The sequence below is a fragment of the Jaculus jaculus genome, chromosome 14 (assembly GCF_020740685.1).
Source record: "Jaculus jaculus isolate mJacJac1 chromosome 14, mJacJac1.mat.Y.cur, whole genome shotgun sequence".
NCBI classification, from domain to species: domain Eukaryota; kingdom Metazoa; phylum Chordata; class Mammalia; order Rodentia; family Dipodidae; genus Jaculus; species Jaculus jaculus.
This window is the reverse complement of record NC_059115.1, coordinates 14,371,703-14,394,060: the sequence shown is the minus strand read 5'-3', so window position 1 is coordinate 14,394,060 and position 22,358 is coordinate 14,371,703. Positions and strand designations below refer to the sequence as shown.

The following is a 22,358-nucleotide window of genomic DNA, read 5'->3' as shown; positions in this document are numbered from 1 at the left end:
TAGGTGTTTATCAGCTCTAACAGTTTGCTGGTAGAGTTTTTAGTGTCCTGTATGTATAGAATCATATCATCTGCAAATAATTATAATTTGATCTTTTCCTTTCCAGTTTGTATCCCTTTTATGTGTATCTCTTGCCTTATTACTATGGCTAAGATGTCCAGCCCTATATTAAATAAAAGTGGGGATAGTTCCCTTGTGTTTTATTTTCATGGAAAAGTTTCAAGATTTTCTGCATTTAGTATTATGTTGGATGTAGATTTGTCATAAATAGCCTTTATTATGTTGAGATGTGTTGCTTCTATTCCCAGTTTTTGTAGGACATTTATCATGAAGGGATGTTGAACTTTGTTAAATGCTTTTTCTGCTTCTGTTGAGATGATCATATGATATTTGCCCTTCAGTCCATTTATATGGTATATTATGTTTATCAATTTGTGTATGTTGAACCATCCCTGAATCTCTGGGACAAAGCCTACTTGGTCAGGGTGAATGATCTTTCTGATTTATCCTTGTATTCTGTTTGCCAATATTTTGTTGAGAATTTTTGCATCTATGTTCATGAGAGATTGGTCTGTAATTTTCTGTTTTTGTTCTGTCTTTTTCTGGTTTTGGTATCAGGATGATGCTGGCTTTGTAGGATTTTGATGGGATTCCTTCCTTTTCTATTTTATGGAAAAGTTTAAGAAACATTGGTGTTAGGTCTTCCATGAAGATCTGGTACAATTCACCAGTGAATCCATCTGTGCCTGGATTTTTTTAGTTGGGAGATTTTTTTATATAACTGCTTGGATCTCCATACATGTTATAGGTCTATTTAAGTGGTTAATCTCATCTTGATTTAATCTAGGTAGGTCATATAAATCATAGAATCATCCATTTCTTTCAGATTTTCAAACTTAGTGGAGTATATGCTCTTATAGTATGTCCCTTTAATTTTTGGAATTTCTCTAGTATCTGTTGTGATGGTGCTTCTTTCCTCTCTAATTTTATTAATTTGTGTCTCTTCTCTCTTTCTTTTTGTCAGATTTACTAAGAATTTATCAATCTTGTTTATCCTTGCAAAGAACCACTTCTTTGTTTCATTGATTCTTTGGGTTTTTTTTTTTTTTTTTTTTGGTTTCTATTTCATTAATTTCTGCCCTAATCTTTATTATTTCTTCCCATCTACTTATTTTTGGTTTGCCTTGTTCTTCTTTTTCCAAAGCCTTCAGGTGATGCATTAAGTAGTTTATTTGCAACCTTTCTAATTTCTTTTTTTTTTTTTTAATATATTTTATTTTTATTTACTTGAGAGAGAAAGAGAGAGGGAATGGGCATGCCAGGCCTCCAGCCACTGCAAACGAACTCCAGACACGTGTGCCCCCTTGTGCATCTGGCTAACGTGGGTCCTAGGGAATCAAACTGTGGCCCTTTGGCTTTGCAGGCAAATGCCTTAACCACTGAGACATCCCTCAGCCCTCGTAATTTTTCTTTTCTTTTTTTTTTAATTTTGCCCTTATTTATTTATTTATTTGACAGAGAAAGGGGGGGGGAGGTATTAGGCATGCCAGGGTCTCCAGCCACTGCAAACAAACTCCAGACATGTGCTCTCCCTTGTGTATCTGGCTAACGTGAGTCCTGGAGAATTGAACCTGGGTCCTTTGGCTTTGAAGGAAAATGTCTTAATGGCTAAGCCAGCCCTCCAGGCCTCTAATTTCTTAATATAGGCACTTAAAGCTATAAATTTCCCTTGTAGGACTGCCTTCATTGTGTCTCAAAGGTTTTGGTATGCAATGTTCTCATTATCATCTGATTCTATGAATTTTTTATTGCCTTCCTTTTTTTTTTTTTTTTCTAAGGTAGGGTCTCACTCTAGCTCAGGCTGACCTAGATTTCACTATGTATTCTCAGGGTGGCCTCGAACTCTCAGCACTCCTCCTACCTCTGCCTCCCGAGTGCTGGGATTAAAGGCGTGCGCTACCATGCCCGGCTACTTTTTTTTTTTTTTTTTTTTTTTGAGGTAGGGTCTCACTGTAGCCGAGGCTGACCTGGACTTCACTATGTAGTCTCAAGGTGGCCTTGAGCTCTCAGCAATCCTCCTACCTCTGCCTCCCAAGTGCTAGGATTAAAGGCGTGTACCACCATGCCCGGCTCTTTCTTACTTTAAAATATTTAATTAATTTATTTGAGAAAGAGAAAGTGGCATGGGGGTGGGGGGAAAAATGGGTGTGCCAGGGCTTTCAGCCTCTGCAAAGGAACTCCAGATGCATGTGCTCCCTTGTGCATCTGGCTTATGTGGCAAATTGAACTGGGATCCTTTGGCTCCTTAACCACTAAGCCATCTCTCCAGCCCTATAATTTTTGTTTTAAATATTATTTATTTGAGAGAGAATGGGTGAGCCAGAGCCTCTAGTCACTGCGGATGAACTCCAGACACATGCACCACTTTGTGCATCTGGCTGTACATGGATACTAGGAAATCAAACCTGGGTCCTTTGGCTTTACCAGCAAGTGCCTTAACTGCTAATCCATCTCTCCAGCTGATTTCCTTCTTGATTTCATCATTGACCCATTTATTATTTAATATATATATTTTTTAGTTTCCACGATTTTGTGTGTGCTCTATAGCTTTTCTTATTGTTGGTTTGTAGTTTAATCTCATTGTGATCAGATAGAGTGTAAGGAATTATTTCTGTTTTCTTCTATTTATAAGATTTGCTTTGTGTCCTAATGATATTATTTATTTTAGACAATGTTCCATGTGCTACTGAAAAGAATGTGTATTCTTCAGCATTTGGGTGAAATGTTCTGTAGATCTGTTAGGTCCATTTATTCTATGACATCATTTAATCCAGATGCCTCTCTGTTTATTTTTTGCTGGGATGACCTGTCAATTGATGTGAGTTGGGTGTTGAAGTCACCCACTGCAACTGTGTTTTGTGTTATCTGTGACCTTAGTTCTAATAGTGTTTGTTTGATGAAATTGGGAGCCCCCATCTTATGTGCATATATCTTAATTTTAATTTTTGTTTTGTGGTTTTCCAAGGTAGGGTTTCACTTTAGCTCGGGCTGACCCGAAATTCACTATGGAGTCTTAGGGTGGCCTCGAACTCACAGCGATCCTCCTACCTCTGCCTCCCAGGCACGCCTGGCACGTGCATATACCTTTAGGATTGTAACATCTTCCTGTTGGAGTGTTCCTTTAATCAATATAAAGTGACCTTTCCTAACTAATGTTGGTCTAAAGTCTACCCTGTCAGATACTAGTTTAGTGACCCCCTTCTTGTTTTCTAGGCCCATGTGCTTGAAATACTGTTTCCAACCTTTCACTCTAAGATAATATACACCTTTTGTGGAAGGGTGAGTTTCTTGGAGGGAACAAATTGAAGGATCTTCCTTTTTAATCCAGCATGCAAAACTATGTCTTTTGGTTGGAGCATTGAAGCCATTGATATTAAGAGACATTATTGAGAGCTGGAGAGATGGTTTAGCAGATAAGCGCTTGCCTGTGAGGCCTAAGGACTCCAGTTCGAGGCTCGATTCCCCAGGACCCACGTTAGCCAGATGCACAAGGGGGTGCACGCATCTGGAGTTAGTTTGCAGTGGCTGGAGGCCCTGGCGCGCCCATTCTCTCTCTCTCCCTCTTTCTCTCTCTACATCTGTTGCTCTCGAATAAATGAATAAACAAAAAAAAAAATTTTTTAAAAGAAGCATTATTGAAAGGTGTGTATTTATTTTTACCATTTTTCTTGTTTTGTGATTCTCCTGCTTTTACCTTTGCTCTCTTGTATTAACTAGTAGTTGAGTATGGTTTGTTTTTTCCAGGTTCCTTATATGTGTGCTTTTCTTTCTCTTCAGCATGGAGGATCCTCTCAAGTATTTTCTGTAGAGCTGGTTTTATCTTCACACATCCCTTTAGCCTGCTTTTGTTGTGGAATGGCCTTATTTCTCTATTTGAATGGATAGCTTTGCAGGATAAAGTAACCTTTGGTTGACAGTTGTTATCTTTCAGAACTTGGAATACATCACTCCATGCCCTTCTGGCTTTTAAAGCTTGTGTTCAGTAATCTGCTGTGATCCTGATGGAACTGCCTTTGCATGTGACTTGATTTTTCTCTCTAACTGCTTTTGACATATTTTCTTTGGTTTGTATTTTTGGTGGTTTGATTATAATATGGCGAGGAGAGGTTCTTTCCAGGTTTTGTCTGTTTGGTTTTCTAAAGGCTTCCTGTATCTGCACTGGCATTTCTTTCCCAATTTGGGGGAAGTTTTCTTCTATGATTTTGTTGAAGACGCCTACTATGCCTTTGGAGTAAAATTCTTCTCCTTCTACTATACCCTGAATTCTTATGTTTGATCTTTTCATAGTGTCCCAAATATCTTAAAATTTCCATTCATACTTTCCTATTAGTTTGTCTTTCTCTTTGTTGGTCTGTATTATATCTGCCACCTGCTCTTCTAGTTTAGATATTCTGTCCTCTCCTTCATCCATTCTACTGGTGAGATTTTCTACAGAGTTTTTATTTCATTGACTGTGTTCTTCATTGCTAGTAATTCTGACTGGTTTTTCTTTATTATTTCTATTTCCTTATTTATGTCTTGTATTGACCTCCTTATTTTTTTTAATATATATATTTTTTAATTTATTTATTTGAGAACCACAGACACAGAGAGAAAGACAGATAGAGGGAGAGAGAGAGAGAATGGGCGCGCCAGGGCTTCCAGCCTCTGCAAACGAACTCCAGACGCGTGCGCCCCCTTGTGCATCTGGCTAACGTGGGACCTGGGGAACCGAGCCTCGAACCGGGGTCCTTAGGCTTCACAGGCAAGCGCTTAACCGCTAAGCCATCTCTCCAGCCCTTGACCTCCTTATTTCGATTTCCTCTTTCCCCGTGATCCTGATGGGCTTGCCTTTGTATGGAACTTGATTTTTCCAACTGCATTCAATACACTGTCTTTGCTTTGTGTGTTTTATAGTTTGATTATGATATGATGGTGAAAGGTTCTTTCCTGATTTTGTCTGTTTGGCATCCTAAAGGCTTCTTGTATCCGTATTTGCATCACTTTCCCTACATAGGGGAGTTTTCTTCTATGATTTTCTTGAAAATGCCTGTTATGACTTTGGAGTGAATTTCTTCTCCTTCTACTACGCCTGTTTGATCTCTTCATAGTGTCCTCAATGTCTTCAAATTCCCATTCATGCCTTCCTATTAGTTTGTCTTTTTGTTTGTTGGGCTGTATTATATCTGCCACCTGGTCTTCTAGTTTAGATATTCTGTCCTCTTCTTGATCCATTCTACTGGTGAGACTTTCTACAGAGTTTTCTATTTGGCTTACCCTGTTTTTAATTTATAATATTTCTGATTGGTATTTTTTCATTATTTCTGTTTACTTACTCATGTTTTATATTGGTCTAGTTATTTCATCCCTGTGTTCTGTTGGGATTCCTTAAGGAGTTGGTTTTCTTGTTTGATTCATTTGATTTCTTTGAGTATAGATATAATCATTTTTTTAAAAATCTTTTTTAGGTATTTCATCTAAAGCAGTCACACTAGAGGTCATTTCTGATGGATTTATGATTTTTGTTGGGATTGGACTGTCTTGATCTTTTTGTTTCTTGTATTTTAATGTAGAGAGTTTTACATCTTGACTTAATTTGATGCTTGAGTTTTCTAATTATCTGCAGTGTTCTTAGCCATATAAATCCGACTTTCTATATTTTCAGAGTAGGAGTTTAAGATGTCAGGTGTAGATTTTATTCCAAGAGAAACAGCAGAAATTACCCTAGGTGTTGAGTTTGCTGGCTATTCAAGTATTGTAGTAGACTGGGTGAAGCAAAATTCTGGCAAATTCTAAAATTCAACTAAGCAATATAAACATTCAGTCAAAACCAGCACAGAGTATTTATACACACATGGAGATTAAACAGTAAAGCCAAAGTCCCACACCCTTAATCCTGTCAACTGTGAGGTTTCTAGTCTGAAATGGGTTCCCAGTCAGCTTGGGGCCAGTCAGTCCCTGCCCCCAATAGTGACAGAATAAAAAGACAAAGGCCCTAAAAATCAGGAAATGTCAAAGGCAACAATAGTCAACACCAAAATGCAGTTTATTTTAGAAGGGTAAAGCCAACCAAGAATATATCATTCAAATGTAATACATAACCCTTCCTGACACGGAAAGAGAGATTAACATTTCCAGTGCAGGCCTATGCATCTGGCTTTGTATTAGTACACCCTGTAACCTTTTTGAATGGCTTCCAATCTCACCAATGCTGAGTGCCCACTTTGATTCCTCTTGGAGCCAGGCGGTCGGGGGTGAGTGAGTTCTCTGGATGCTCATGGCCCTGATGGTTGGGGGATGGGAGGCTGTGCAGGGTGCTGGAGTCTTCCCTGAGCTCCTCAGCTGGTCCCATTGGTGGCTCCTTCAGCAGCTGTCTGCTGGTCTCTGGTGTCTTCCCTTTCAGGTTTCTTGCCTTTTCGAGGAGGCTGATGTGAGTGGAAAATCCCCTCACCTGATTTGGGCTGCTGGCATCTCGGTGGGATTCTGGCCGGTTTCCTCCTTTCTGGAAGGTCTTGGTCTTCCCTGCTTCACTGCTGTAGTTGATAATAACTTACACACCTTCACTTTTCAGTAGAAGAGTGTATTTTGCTGTGTTTCTGTTTATTTCCCTCCCTAGACTGCTTTGGTGTGACTAGTATGCCGCCAGCTTACCTGGAAGTCCTGATTGACTGCCTTGTTTTATTTATTTATTTATATTTTAGTTTTTCAAGCTAGGATTTCACTCTAGCCCAGGCTGACCTTGAATTCATTATGTAGCCTCAAGGGGCCTCGAACTCATGGTGATCCTCCTACCTCTGCCTCCCAAGTGCTGGGATTAAAGGTGTACATCACCATGTCTGGCTTATTTTATTTTATTTATTTAATTTTTAAAATTTAAACATTTATTTATTTATTTGACAGAGAAAGAGAGAGAGAGAATGGGTGCTCCAGGGTCCAGCCACTGCAAACGAATTTCAGACGCATGTGCCCCCTTGTGCATCTGGCTAACGTGGATCCTGGGAAATGGAACCTGGGTCCTTTGGCTTTGCAGACAAATGCCTAAACCACTAAGTCGTCCATCCAGCCCTTACTTTATTTATTTGAGAGAAAGAGGTAGAGAGAGAATGAGCATGCCAGGCCTTCAGCCATTGCATATGAGCTCCAGACACATGCAAAACCATATACATCTGGCCTTTGTGTGTCTTGGGGAATCGAACCTGGGTCCCTTGGCTTTGTAGGCAAGTGCTTTAGCCACTAAGCCATTTCTCCAGCTCTAGACTTCTTTTTTAAAAATATTTTATTTATTTACTTATTTAAGGATCCAGGTGTAGTGGTCCATGCCTTTAATCCCAGCACTTGGGAAACAGAGGTACGAGGAACAATGTGAGTTCAAGGCCAGCCTGAGACTACAGAGTGAGTTTCAGGTCAGTCTGGACTAAAATGAGACCCTACCTCAAAAAACAAAACAAAACAAAACAAAACAAAAAAAGGTAAGAATGGTTATGTCAGTGCCTCCAGTACTGCAAATGAACTCCAGATGCAAATGAACTCCAACTTGTGCATCTGGCTTACATGGGTGCTGGGGGATTGAATCTGGGTCCTAAGGCTTCTCAGGCAAGTGCCTTAACTGCTAAGCCATCTGTCCAGCCAGCCCAAGGCCCAAGACATTTTTTTGTTTGTTTTGTTTTGTTTTTAGAGGTAGGGTCTGGCTGTAGCCCAGACTGACCTGGAAATTCACTAGAGAAGTCTCGGGGTGGCCTTGAATTCATTACGGTTCTCCTACCTCTGCCTCCCAAGTGCTGGGATTAAAGGCGTGCGTCACCACGCCCGACCCTCTATAACTTCTTTTTAAAACTTTTATTTGTTTATTTATTTGAGAGAGAGAGAGAGAGAATGGGCTCACTAGGGCTTTCAGCCACTGCAAACAAACTTTGGACACATGTGCCCCCTTGTGCACATGTGTGACATTGCACACTTGTGTCACTGTGGGACATGGAGATTCAAAAAGTGTTCTTAGGCTTTGCAGGCAAGCGCCTTAACCACTAAGCCTTCTCTCCAGCCCAAGACTTATTCTTTTTTAACTTTTTATTTATTTATTTATTGCAAGGAGAGAGAAAGAGAGAGAGAGAGAGAATATGAATGGGCATGTCAGGATCTCCAGCCACTGCAAATGAATTCCAGGTGCATGTGCCACTTTATGTGGGGACTGGGGAGTTGAACTCCGGTTGTTAGGCTTTGCAGGTAAATGCCTTAGACACTGAGCCATCTCTCCATCCCTTATCTAGACTTCTTTAATTCCTGAGCTTCATGGTCGTTTCACCCAGAAGCTTCTATGAGTCTCCTTTTCCTCCCGTTGAGTTCACATTCCGCTGTAGTAGGTGCTCCTCTTCTTGGTGACAGTTGACATTGTACATTGTGTTGCATACCTCTTTGAGTGGAGTCTCTCTCCCCTTCTCTGTCATAAGCTCACCCAAGCTTGGGGTCCATGTTGGTGTTCATTTCCGTAGGTTTGGTTTAGATGGCTCACATCTGCGCACTCAGGGTTAGGGTATCATGAGCCCCCATTGTAGTATGAATGAATAAGCAACTTAACTTCTATGTGGGCACTCTTCCAAGAATGCTATCTCACATAATTCCCTCGGCAGTCCCAGAGCGGGGGAGTGACAGGCCTGTAGGCACACAGCTGACGTATATATATATATTTGTTTATTTATTTTTCAAGGGTCTCAGTCCAGCCCAGGATGACTTGGAATTCATTAGGTAGTCTGAGGGTGATCTCAGTAATACATGGCAATTGTCCTACCTCCGCTCCCAAGTGCTGGGGATAAAGGGATAAAGGCGTGCACCACCACACCTGGCATAGCATATATGTATATATTTTGTTTGTTTATTTGTTATGTTCTTGTTTTTTGATGTAGGGTTTCAGTCTAGCTGAGGCTGACCTGGAATTCCCTATGTAGTCTCAGGGTGGCCTCGAACTCATGGTGATTCTCCTAACCTCTGCCTCCCGGGTGCTGGGAATAAAGACGTGCATCACCACACCCAGCTAGCATTTTTTTTTTTAAATATTTCATTTATTGATTTGCAGGCAGAGACAGTGAGAGAGAATGGGCATGCCAGAGCCTCCGGCTGCTGCAAATGAACTCCAGATGCATGCACCACTTTATTTATTGTTTCTTTTTTATTTGGTGTCTTTGAGAAAGGGTCTCACACTAGTCCTGGCTAACCTGGAATTCACTATGTAGTCTCTGGGTGGCCTTGAACTCCCGGCGATCCTCCTATCTCTGCCTCCTGAGTGCTGGGATTTAAGGTGTGCACCACCACGCACAGCTCTCCCTTTTGAGTACAGATTTAAAATATATATATATTTATTTTATTTGAGAGAGAGGGAGAGAGAAGGAGTGAAATAGGCAGGTAGAGAGATAATGGGCACACCTGGGCCTCTAGCCACAGCAAACAAATTCCAGATGCATGCTCCCCCTTGTGCATGGGGCATATGTGGGTCCTGGGGAATCTAATCTGAGTCTTTTGGCTTTGCAGGCAAGCGCCTTGACTGCTAAGCCATCTCTTCAGCCCTTGGGTAAAGATTATACTGAGAAAACACTGAGCAAGCCAAGACTGTCAGGACAAAGCATACTTATATCCAAAGAAGAGATAGAAAGGGGCAAAGGAAATGTTATGCTTTATATTTTTATTTATTTATCGAGGTAGGGTCTTGCTCTAGCCCAGGCTGACCTGGAATTCACCATGTAGTCTCAGGGTGGCCTCGAACTCATGGTGATCCTCCTACCCCTGCCACCTGAGTGCTGAGATTAAAGACGTGTGCCACCACACCCAGAAAGTTATGCTTTTTAAAAATACTTTGTTTAGGGCTAGGGAGATGGCTTAGTGGTTAAGCACTTGCCTGTGAAGCCTAAGGACCCCAGTTCGAGGCTTGATTCCCCAGGACCCATGTAAGCCAGATGCACAAGATGGCATATGGATCTGGAGTATGTTTGCAGTGGCTGAAGGCCATGGTGCACCCATTCTCTCTCTACCTGCTTATTTCATGCACACTCTTTCTCAAGTAAAATAAGTATAAATTAAAAAAAAAAAACAACAAAAACTTAAAACAACAGATCTGTACCCAAAAGGGGAACTGTGTGTGATGGTGCATGCCTTTAATCCCAGCACTTGGGAGACAGAGAAAGGAGGAATGCCAGGAGTTCAGGGCCACTCAGAGCTACATAGTGAATTCCAGGTTAGCCTGGTCTAGAGTGAAGCTACCTCAAAAACCAACACACACACACACACACACACACACACACACACACACACACATATATTTATGCATTTGTGAGAGAGAGAGAATAAAGAGACAGATAGAAAGAGAACTGGGCGTGCCTGCCAGGGCCTCTAGCCACTGCAAACGAACTCAGAATGCATACACCACCTTGTGCATCGTGCTTTACATGGGTACTGGGAAATCAAACTGGGTACTTTGGCTTTTCAGGTAGGTGCTTTAACTGCTAAACCATCTTGCCAGCCCCAGCCCTAGGTTATGTTGTTTTGTTTTGTTTTGTTTTGTTTTGGTTTTTCAAGGTAAGGTCTCACTCTAGCTCAAGCTGACCTAGATTTCACTGTGTAGTCTCAGAGTGGCCTTGAACTCACAGCAATCCTCCTGCCTCTGCCTCCCAAGTGCTGGGATTAAAGGCGTATGCCACCATGCCCAGCTAGCTTATGCTTTTTAAGTTATTAGAGATCAGAAAAGTGAGCAGACCAAACAGCAAAGATCTGCAGGCAGCTGTCCACTTAATAGAGTCTAAGTGTAACCAGCTAGGCCAAGGTAGTTCAGGCCTGTAATCCCTGCTATGCAGGAGACTGAGACAGGAGGATTGAAAATTCAAGGTCAGCTGGGCGTGGTGGCGCACGCCTTTAATTCCAGCACTCGGGAGGCAGAGGTAGGAGGATTGCTGTGAGTTCAAGGCCACCCTGAGATGACAGAGTTAATTATTCCAGGTCAGCCTGGACCAGAGTGAGACCCTATCTCAAAAAACCAAAAAAAAAAAAAAAGAAAGAAAGAAAAGAAAGAAAGAAAAAGAAAATTCAAGGTCAGGACTGGAGAAATGATTTAGTGGTCATGGTCCTGGGACCCAGGCTCAAATCCCCAGGACCCATGTAAGCCAGGTGCACAACGTGGCACACGTGTGTGGAGTTAATTTGTAGTGGCTGGAGGCCCTGTGCACCCATTCTGTCTCTCTTCTCTCTCTCTCTGCTTACAAATAAATGAATTAAAAAATTATATTCTGGGAGCTGGAGAGATGGCTTAGGCGTTAAGATGCTTGCCTGGGAAGTCTAAAGACCCAGGTTCGATTCTCCAGGACCCACATAAGTCATATGCACATGGTGGCACATGCATCTGGAGTTCATTTGCAGTGGCTAGAGGCCTTGGAGTGCCCATTCTTTCCCTTTCTTTTCCACTCTCTGTCTCAAAGAAATAAAAATAAAAATTTTAAATAATATTTTTTTAAAAAGGAAAACTTGGGGGCTGGAGAGATGGCTTAGCGGTTAAGCGCTTGCCTGTGAAGCCTAAGGACCCCAGTTCGAGGCTCGGTTCCCCAGGTCCCACGTTAGCCAGATGCACAAGGGGGCGCACGCGTCTGGAGTTCGTTTGCAGAGGCTGGAAGCCCTGGCGCGCCCATTCTCTCTCTCTCCCTCTATCTGTCTTTCTCTCTGTGTCTGTCGCTCTCAAATAAATAAATAAAAAATTTAAAAAAAAAAAAAAAAGGAAAACTTGGGCTAGAGAGCTTGCTTAGCACTTAAGGCACTTGCCTGCAAAGCAAAAGAACCCAGGTTCTATTCCCCAGGACCCACGTAAATCAGATGCACAAAGTGGTACATACATCTGGAGTTCATTTGCAGCGGCTGAAGGTTCTGGCATGCCCATTCTCTCTAGATATATATCTACCTCTTTCTTTCTTCCTGTCTCTCAAATAAACAAATAAAAACAAAAAATATGGGGCTGGAGAGATGGCTTAGCAATTAAGGTGCCTGCCTGCAAAGCCAGAGGACCCAGGTTCAATTTCCTGGGACCCACGTAAACCAGATGCATAGGTAGCACATGCATCCGGAGTTCATTTGCCATGGCTAAAGGCCCTGGAGTACCCATTCATGCTCTCTGCCTCTATCTCTCTCACAAATAAATAAATAAAAATTATATATATTATATATATAGTATATTATATATTATATATAATATATATTATGATATATATTATATACATATATAATATATACTATAATATATATTATATACATTTATATATAATATATATTTTTATATATTATATATAAATTAAATACATTTTTAAAAGGATGACTGGGGCTGGAGAGATGGCTTAGTAGTTAAAGTGCTTGCTTGTGAAGACTAAGGACATAGGTTCAATTTCTCAGTACCTACATAAAACCAGATGCACAAAGTTTGCACACACATCTGGAGTTTTTTTGCAGTGGCTAAAGCCAGTGGTTCATCCATTCTCTGTCTCTTTTTCTCTCTCTGCCTCTTTCTGTCTCAAATAAATTAATTTTTCTTAAAAAAGGATGCCAGTCATGGTGGCACACATCTTTAATCCATTCTCTCTCTCTCCCTCTCTAATAAATAAAAATAAGATATATTTTTTAATTTTTAGCCAGGAGTGGTGGCATACCCCTTTAATCCCAGCACTCGGGAGGCAGAGGTAGGAGGATCACCGTGAGTTCAAGGATCCAGAGACCCTGAGACTACATAGTGAATTCCAGGTCAGCCTGAGCTAGAGTGAGACCCTACTTTGAAAAAAAAAAATAATAATAATGCAAGGTCTAAAGCTGGGCATGGTGGTGCAAGCGTTTAATCCCAGGACTCAGGAGGCAGAGTAGGAGGATCACCACAAGTTTGAAGCTACCCTGAGACAACATAGTGAACTCCAGGTCAGCCTGGGCTAGAATGAAACCCTACCTTGAAAAACAAAAATTGAAAGAAAAAAAAAAAAAGTGACAGGGCTGGAGAGATGGCTTGGCGGCTAAAGAGCTTGCATGCGATGCTGCCTAAGTACTCACGTTCAACACTCCAGGTGCCACGTAAGCCAGACGCACGGTGACGCAAGCACGCGAGGCCGATATGCACACGAGGGCGCACGCATCTGGAGTTCGATTGCAGCGGCTGGAGCCAATTTTCTCTCTCTCATTCCTACATTAAAAAAGGGGGGTCCTGGAGAGATGGCTTAGCGGTTAAGCGCTCGCCTGTGAAGCCTGAGGACCCCGGTTCGAGGCTCGGTTCCCCAGGTCCCACGTTAGCCAGATGCACAAGGGGGCGCACGCGTCTGGAGTTCGTTTGCAGAGGCTGGAAGCCCTGGCGCGCCCATTCTCTCTCTCTCTCCCTCTATCTGTCTTTCTCTCTGTGTCTGTCGCTCCCAAATAAATAAATAAAAAATGAACAAAAAAATATTTTTAAAAAAAGGGACAACTGAAGGTAATGATTGGCTGACAAATGCTCTGTGACCACAGGGTTGAAGGAACAGAGCTGTAGCTGCAAAGATTGATTCAGTGTTCTCGGAGATGATGTAGAACTGAACTTCGAGAACAATGAAGACCAGCTGTGCTGTGGTGGTTATTGTTTTAAATATTTTTTATTTTTATTTACTTGAGAGAAAGAGAAAATGGGTGCACCAGGGCCTCCAGCCACTGCAAACAAACCCCAGACGCATGCTCCTCCTTGTCCATCTGGCTTATGTGGGTCCTGGGGAATCGAACCTATGTTCTTTGGCTTTACATGCAAATGCCATAACCGCTAAGCCATTTCTCCAGCCCCTGGTTGTTATTTTTATTATATTATATTATATTTTATTTTATTTTTAGCTCTCTGAGATGTTTTTTTTTAATTAACAATTTTCATGATTGTAAACAATATCCCATGGTAATTCCCTCTCTTCCCCCACATTCCTCTTTGAAACTCTACTCTCCATCATAGCCCCTCCCCCTCTCAATCAGTCTCTCTTTTATTTTGATGTCAAGATCTTTTCCTCCTATTATGATGGTCTTGAGTAGGTAGTGTCAGGCACTGTGAGGTCATGGATATCCAGGCCATTTTGTGTCTCGGGGGAGGTCATTATAAGGAGTCCTACCCTTCCTTTGGCTCTTACATTCTTTCTGCCACCTCTTCCACAATTGGTTGTTATTTTTAATCTGTATCATAGCCCTTCCTGACAGGATCATTACATCCATTGCATAGAAGGAAGAAAATTTAGCATCAGGGAATAGAGCCAAATCCAGACTTCCTGATCCCAACACCAGCACTCACAGGTGCCCTCTCCTTGGCCTCTCTCAGCCCCTGCATTCTGTCCACAGCCTCATACACCAGTGACAGTGACTCTCTGTCACTTCCAAGGTCATCTTCTCCAAGAGCCCTCCCTCAACTCCTTAGCTTAAACCATACTCCTCTCTCTGTATCCTCCAGGCTGCTCAACACATGCATTTTCCTATCTGTCCTTTTTTTTTTTTAAGTGCTTTTTTTTATTTTTTATTTTATTTTTATTTATTTGAGAGTGACAGAGAGAGAGAGAGAGAATGGGCGCGCCAGGGCCTCCAGCCACTGCAAATGAACTCCAGACGCGTGCGCCCCCTTGTGCATCTGGCTAATATGGGTCCTGGGGAATCCAGCCTCAAACCGGGGTCCTTAGGCTTCACAGGCAAGCGCTTAACCGCTAAGCCATCTCTCCAGCCCGCTGTCCTTTTTTTTTTTGTTTTTTCTTCTTTCAAGGTAGGGTCTTACTCTAGCCTAGGTTGGCCTTGAACTCACAGTGATCCTCCTACCTCTGCCTCCCAAATGCTGGAATTAAAGGCACATGCCACCACAACTGGCCAGCCTTTTTTGTTTGTTTGTTGGTGGTGAGGTCTCGGTCTAGCCCAGGCTGATGACCTGGAATTCACTATGTAGTCTCGGGTTGTCCTTGAACTCAGTGGTCCTCCCACTTCTGCCTCCTGGGTGCTGGGATTAAAGACGTGCACCATCATGCGTGGCCCATCTTTCTTTCTTTTTTTATGTATTTATTTTTGCCATTTTTTATTTTTATTGACAACTTCCATAATTGTAAACAATATCCCATGGTAATTCCCTCCCTCCCCCCACTTTCCCCTTTGAAACTCCACTCTCTACCATATCCATCTGTCTTTCTGACACAGTCTCATGTATCTCAGGTTGGTCTCAAGTTTACTAGGTAGTTGAGGAGAACCTTGGATTATTCTCTTCACCTCCCAAGTGCTTGGATTCCAGGCATGCACCACCACTCCCAGGGTTGAGATGTGCTGGGCCGGGGACCTAAGACCTCATGCATAAATGAGGCCATCAGGCGTGTCCTGTTTCTTGTGGGCACTGAAAGCACTGGCCACCTCACTTGGTCCTTCGGAAGCTCTGCTAAGGACTTCTAGTTATCTCTTACATAGGGGGCGTTGCCCTTTGATGATGACAACCTCCGCCAGCTGCTAGAGAAGGTGAAGCGGGGCGTCTTCCACATGCCACACTTCATTCCACCCGACTGCCAGAGCCTCCTAAGGGGGATGATCGAAGTGGAACCCGAAAAGAGGCTCAGTGTAAGTCGATGGGACCCAGCAGAAAATGCCTGGTGCACAAGAGGGAGTCATGGGAGGGGTTTTCAGGACCTGCCTGTCAGTCCTTGGGGGCAGTGGGGTTCCTTGTCTGATCTTCAAGCCCAGTCCATCAAAATCCATTTTTCCAGACTGGAGAGATTAGCAGCTCAAGAGGGGACCAGGAGGCCTCAGGCAGTGGCAGGGATGCATGCTCAGGCTAACCCACCCAAGGTGGCCCTGAGTGGAACAAAATGATTCTAAGGGTGCAAAAAACTACTACAAACTGGGCATGGTGGCACACGCCTTTAATCCCAGCACTCAAGAGGCATTGCCTGTGAGTTCAAGGCCATGCTGAGACTACATAGTGAATTCCAGGACAGCGTGGACTAAAGTGAAACCCTACCTCAAAAAACCGAAAAGGAAAAAAAAAAAAACAAAAAAACTTCAACAGCAGGTCTAGAGTGACCACAGAACAGTGCTGCTGTTAGTTGCCACCAGGGTAGTCCTCTTGCCCCATTCCCCCAATTAATCTTTCCCCCCAATTAATTTTAATTGTGCAACTGATGTTTGCATATAATCTAATTTCTGCCTCTCTGCCACCCACCCCCCTCACAGCTGGAGCAAATTCAGAAACATCCTTGGTACCTGTGAGTAAAGGGGACCTGGACTGTTGGGTACTGAGGGGAGGAAGGGATTGGAGGACGGGATGTCAGAATTCCTGAATGAGGGTCTCGAACTTCTGGGTCCTGGGGGAAGACACAGCTAGAGAAGAAGCATCGGAGTCACAGAGAAGAGAGGACTAGGTGTCCAGAGCTCTGGTCGTGGGGCCTAAACCCCTGGGTCTAAGGGGAAGGACTAGGGGCTGCATCCCTGCAAGAGGGCAGGGGTTTGGACCACTTGGGTTGGGTCTGCACTCCTATGTCTGAGGGAGGAAGTTCTGGGAGTCTGCAATACTGAGAGGGGAGCAGTCTGGCGCTGGGGACCTAAGTCTAGGGAGAAGAAGAGTCTACTAGGTTGGGGGGGGGGCAATGGCTCATTTGGCAAAGTGTTTGCCTTGCAAGCATGAGGACCCAACCATGTACAATATCCAGAACCCCCACTGGGGATGCTGGTTCGTTCGTTCCTTCCTTCCTCCCTCCTTCCTGTATTTTGTGGTCATCTTTCTTTTCATGAGAGAGAGAGAGAGAAATGGCATGCTAGGGCCTCCAGCTCCTGCAAGCAAACTCCAGATACATGGGCCACCTTGTGCGCATGTGCAACCTTGCCGCTTGCGTCACTTTGTACATCTAGCTTAAGTGGGACCTGGAGCATCAAACATGGGGCCTTAGGTTCACAGGCTAGCGTCTTTACCTAAGCCATCTCTCCAGCCCTCTTATAAAAGAAAAAAAAAACAAACTTTATTCATTTGAAAGTGGGGGCTGGGCGTGGTGGCGCACGCCTTTAATCCCAGCACTCTGGAGGCAGAGGTAGGAGGATTGCCATGAGTTCGAGGCCACCCTGAGACTCCATAGTGAATTCCAGGTCAGCCTGGGCTAGAGTGAAACCCTACCTCGAAAAACCAAAAAAAAAAAAAAAAAAAAAAAAAGCGGGGGGGGGGGAGCAGTGGAGACATGAGAATGGGCACACCAGGGCCTGTAGCCACTACAAACAAATTCCAAATGCATGTACCCCTTTTTTTGTGCATCTGGCTTATGTGGGTACTGGGGAATCGAACCCAGGTCTTTAGGGGGATGCTGGTTTCTTGAAGGTGTTACTCACCTTTCCAGTGGTGGGAAACATGAACCAGACCCTTGCTTGGAGCCAGCCCCAGGCCGCAGGGTAGCCATGCGAAGCCTGCCTTCCAATGGAGAGCTGGACCCTGATGTGCTCGAGAGCATGGCATCGCTGGGCTGCTTCAGGGACCGCGAGCGGCTGCACCGAGAACTGCGCAGTGAAGAGTAAGCCCCCCACCAACCCTCCGAGACCCTTAGACACTGGCCCTGCTCCCCCATGGAGCTGGTCGCTGCAGTTCCCAAGACGGTCGGAAGAGGGCCCTTCGTGGCCTCCTGAGCAGATGGAATAGACAAGGCACATGAATAGGGGGATTTGTCAGGAAAAAGCAGAGAAACGTGCTGAGAAACTATTAGATGCTGAGATAGGCTTGGATTGTGCCTTCCTTAAGTATATATACTAAAGGTTCTGCTATTATTGAGTAAAATAAAGCTGCAGTGGTGGCGCACGCCTTTAATCCCAGCACTCGGGAGGCAGAGGTAGGAGGATCCTGTGAGTTTGAGGCCACCCTGAGACTCCATACTGAATTCCCAGTCAACTTGGGCTAGAGCAAGACCCTCAAAAAAAAAAAAAAAATGCTGTAATATAACCTGAACCAGAGAGGAGACCAACCATGTTGATAACTAGGGAAACTGCACTAGAGCCCAGCCTTGCAGATGGATTGAGCCCCAAGGAACCGCAGAAGGGGGTGGGGGGATGAGTCCTCCAGGCACTGACTTCTGACCTCAGGCTTCTCTCAAACCACCTCCCATTGCCCCGTGCTAGGGAGAACCAAGAAAAGATGATCTACTATTTGCTTCTGGATCGGAAAGAACGGTATCCCAGCTGTGAAGACCAAGATCTGCCCCCACGGAATGATGTTGGTAAGGAGGCTATCGGGTAGCCCAGGATTGCCTGAGGGTGAGAAGGGCTGCAAGCCCCGAGCTTGGTTAAGCAGCTGGACTTTCATGAGAACTCTGCAGGGCCCTCAGTTTCCCCGTCTTATTTATTTTACTTATTTATTTGAGAGAGAGAGAGGGAGAGAGAATGGCACACCAGGGCCTCCAGCCACTGCAAACGAATGCCAGATGCATGCTCCACCCTTCATGGGTCCTCGGGAATGGAACCAGGGTCCTTTGGCTTTGCAGGCAAGTGCCTTAACTGCTAAGCCATCTCTCCAGGCTTTTCCCATCTTTTTTTTTTTTTGTTTGTTTGTTTGTTTTGTTTTGTTTTAAGATTTATTGTTTTTATTTATTTGAGACAGAGTGTGTGTGAGAATGGATGCGCCAGGGCCTCTAGCCACTGCAAACAAACTCCAAACTCATGGGTCACCATGTGCAACTGGCTTATGTGGGACCTGGGTCCTTAACCGCTAAGCCATCTCTGCAGCCCCCTTTCCCATCTTTTTACAATGTAGTTGTACAGATGCTGTTGTTCAGCTGGGCAAATCTATTTTCTCATTGGCCTGATACTCTTCTGCCTTCAGACCCACCTCGGAAGCGTGTGGATTCTCCCATGCTGAGCAGACACGGGAAGCGGAGGCCCGAGCGGAAATCCATGGAAGTCCTGAGCATCACAGACGCCGGGAGCGGTGGCTCTCCAGTGCCCACTAGACGGGCCTTGGAGATGGCCCAGCACAGCCAGAGGTGGGACCCTCTGTCCCTTCTGGAAAGATCCTCAGATCCTGCATGTGGAGGGAGCACAGGGCTCTGTAATCAACCTGAAATGGGCTGTGTGCTTGGGGACATCTGGAAGGACAGTGGAAATGAAAGAACTTCCGAACCTTCTGAAATCATCCAAGTGATTATTTGTTGTTGTTGTTCTTTCTTTTATTTATTTATTTTTTGTTGTTGTTTTTGTTTTTTCGAGGTAGAGTCTCACTCTAGCTCAGGCTGACCTGGAATTCACTCTGTGGTCTCAGGGTGGCCTGGAATCCACAGTGATCCTCCTACCTCTGCTTCCCGAGTGCTGGGATTAAAGGCGTGCACCACTACGCCTGGCCCAAGTGATTTTTTTTTTTAATTTTTTTTTTGTTCATTTTTTTTTTTTTATTTATTTGAGAGCGACAGACAGAGAGAAAGACAGATAGAGGGAGAGAGAGAGAATGGGCGCTCCAGGGCCTCCAGCCTCTGCAAACGAACTCCAGATGCGTGCGCCCCCTTGTGCATCTGGCTAACGTGGGACCTGGGGAACCGAGCCTCGAACCGGGGTCCTTAGGCTTCACAGGCAAGCGCTTAACCGCTAAGCCATCTCTCCAGCCCCCAAGTGATTTTTTAATGCTATTTATTTATTTATTTGATTGACAGAGAAAGAAAGAGGCACATAGAGCCAGGGCCTGTAGCCACTGCAAACGAACTCCAGACACATGCCCCACCTTGTGCTTACGTGGGTCCTGGGTGATTAAACATCAGCAAGTGCCTTAATCACTAAGCCATCTCCAACTTTTTTTTTTTTTTTTAACTCTATTCCTGGAAATAGATCTCGCAGTGTGAGTGGAGCCTCCACTGGTCTGTCCTCCAGCCCTCTGAGCAGCCCAAGGGTAAGGCCAGGCGCATTGTGTGTGTGTGTGTGTGTGTGTGTGTGTGTGTGTGTGTGTGTGTAGTGTGTGTGCGCGCGCGCGCGCGTGGTGGGGGTGGAGTCTCCATGCAGCAAAGGTTGAGCAACAGAAGCTACCATTCCCATGAGAGGCCTCCTTGCCACGGGCGTGCCAAAAAACCAAAGGCATAATTGGTGTCCATCCACTGGCCATTTCCATTTTAGGGTTGGGTTTGTAGTATGTCTGAAAGTCTTGTCCTTTCATTGAGTGACGGGTTACAGCTGTAGCCAGGTAGAGACACCATGGCTGGAAGGGGACTGATTGACCTACAACACCCAGCATGCCTCGGTGTCCGCCCCTGCAATGGTGAACTGAGTTGTTCTCCCGAAGCCTCTTGGGAGTTGTAGTCCGCGCTTTCCCCAATTCCTGCTTCTCCGCAGAGTCCGGTCTTTTCCTTCTCACCGGAGCCCGGTGCTGGAGATGAGGCTAGAGGCGGAGGCTCCCCAACTTCCAAAACACAGACGCTGCCTTCTCGGGGCCCCAGAGGCGGGGGCGCCGGGGAGCAGCCCCCGCCCCCCAGTGCCCGCTCCACGCCCCTGCCCGGACCCCCAGGCTCGCCGCGCTCCTCGGGGGGAACCCCCTTGCACTCACCCCTGCACACGCCCCGGGCCAGCCCCACTGGGACCCCAGGGACGACACCACCCCCCAGCCCAGGCGGAGGCGTCGGCGGAGCCGCCTGGAGGAGTCGTCTTAACTCCATTCGCAACAGCTTCCTGGGCTCCCCTCGCTTCCACCGGCGCAAGATGCAGGGTAGGGATCTCGGGGTGCAGTGTGGAGAAGCGGGACCGAACATCGGGTCCCCCGGAAGTCCACCTGGAGGAGTCTAGACTAGCATGTTTCCCGACAAGTGGGAGTGTGGAGATGGGGTTTGGACGGGAACCAGAGAGAGGAAGTGGGACCTCCCAACTCTGAACCTGGAGCCCATGCAAAAGGCCTTCCGATGGTCCAGGGGGCTTTGAGCCCCGCCCCAAGTGGCGTGGCATAATCAGCAGGCCACTTGGGGTTCGCGGTTAGAGCCTTTTGGGAGGTGAGGGTCAGAACCCCTGGGAGGAAGTTAGGACCATTGGCTAGCTAATAGAATAGACAAGCGTTGACCACATTCTCTGCCCTCCCCTTTCCAGTTCCCACCGCTGAGGAGATGTCCAGTTTAACGCCAGAATCCTCGCCCGAGTGAGTCCAACAGGGAAGGAACGCATGGGAGTGAAGATTCATCCCTTTGCGTCTCCCTGACCCTCCTCCCTCCGCCCCCTTCCACTTAGGCTGGCCAAACGCTCCTGGTTCGGGAATTTCATCTCTTTGGATAAGGAAGAGCAAATATTTCTCGTGCTAAAGGACAAACCTCTCAGCAGCATCAAAGCGGACATTGTCCATGCCTTTCTGTCGGTGAGGGCCCAGGGGTCCCCTTTGACCCTGGCTACTACAGAGCTACAACCTCCAGGGGTTTTTACCACTCTAGCTATGACCTAACTCCCTTCCACTTTGAGCCACATAAGATTCATAGTTTCATTCATTCATTCAGAGAGAGAGTTGGGTTTGGTCAGCATGGGACAGGAAAGCAGAAACAGTTTATTGGGTCCATTGGCAGTGAGAAAACTATAAACTCCAGCAGGCAATGGTCCTTTTTCTTTTTTAATTTTTTTTTGTTCACTTTTATTTATTTACTTGAGAGTGACAGACAGAGAGAGAGAGAGAGAGAGAGAGAATGGGTGTGCCAGGGCCTCCAGCCACTGCAAACGAACTCCAGACGCGTGCGCCCCCTTGTGCATCTGGCTAACGTGGGTCTTGGGGAATGGAGCCTCGAACCTGGGTCCTTAGGCTTCACAGGCAAGCGCTTAACCGCTAAGCCATCTCTCCAGCCCCAGTAGTCCTTTTTCTGTTATTCCATTACCCAGGGGTTGATGGGACTTGTAGTTCCTAGGGCAGAGGTACTTGTAGGATGGCTGTCTATTCCCTAGAGTCACCCCATACTTGTCTCCTCACCTTCCAGATCCCCAGCCTGAGTCACAGTGTGCTGTCACAGACCAGCTTCAGGGCCGAGTACAAGGCCAGTGGCGGCCCCTCCGTCTTCCAGAAGCCTGTCCGCTTCCAGGTGGACATCAGCTCCTCTGAGGGCCCAGAGCCCTCTCCCCGGCGAGATGGCAGCAGTGGGGGTGGCATATACTCTGTCACCTTTACTCTCATCTCCGGTGAGTTTCTCTTGACCAGACTTGGGATATTCAAGACAGCAGATAAGACAGTGGCCTGGAGGGCTGCAAGAGGGAAGAGGAGTTGGTGCTCAGAATGTGCTGTCCTGTGAGGTCCCTCCTTACACAGACACCCCCTTCCGCCCCCCGCCCCCGCTGTGCGTGGTGGCGCACACCTTTAATCCCAGCACTTGGGAGGCAGAGGTAGGAGA

The 22,358-nt window shown here is 45.4% G+C and overlaps 1 protein-coding gene across 1 annotated transcript in view; it reads left to right on the top strand.

Moving 5' to 3' along the window:
- Positions 1–22,358, top strand: part of Brsk1 (BR serine/threonine kinase 1) — a 61,626-nt gene that overhangs the window by 26,056 nt on the left and 13,212 nt on the right. The window contains exons 8-17 of the mRNA XM_045134365.1: positions 15,475–15,621; positions 16,234–16,265; positions 17,385–17,555; positions 18,154–18,251; positions 18,854–19,013; positions 19,846–19,906; positions 20,344–20,713; positions 21,085–21,133; positions 21,223–21,346; positions 21,951–22,149. Coding sequence (XP_044990300.1) covers positions 15,475–15,621; positions 16,234–16,265; positions 17,385–17,555; positions 18,154–18,251; positions 18,854–19,013; positions 19,846–19,906; positions 20,344–20,713; positions 21,085–21,133; positions 21,223–21,346; positions 21,951–22,149 — 1,411 coding nt within the window. The remainder of the gene's footprint in view (positions 1–15,474; positions 15,622–16,233; positions 16,266–17,384; positions 17,556–18,153; positions 18,252–18,853; positions 19,014–19,845; positions 19,907–20,343; positions 20,714–21,084; positions 21,134–21,222; positions 21,347–21,950; positions 22,150–22,358) is intronic.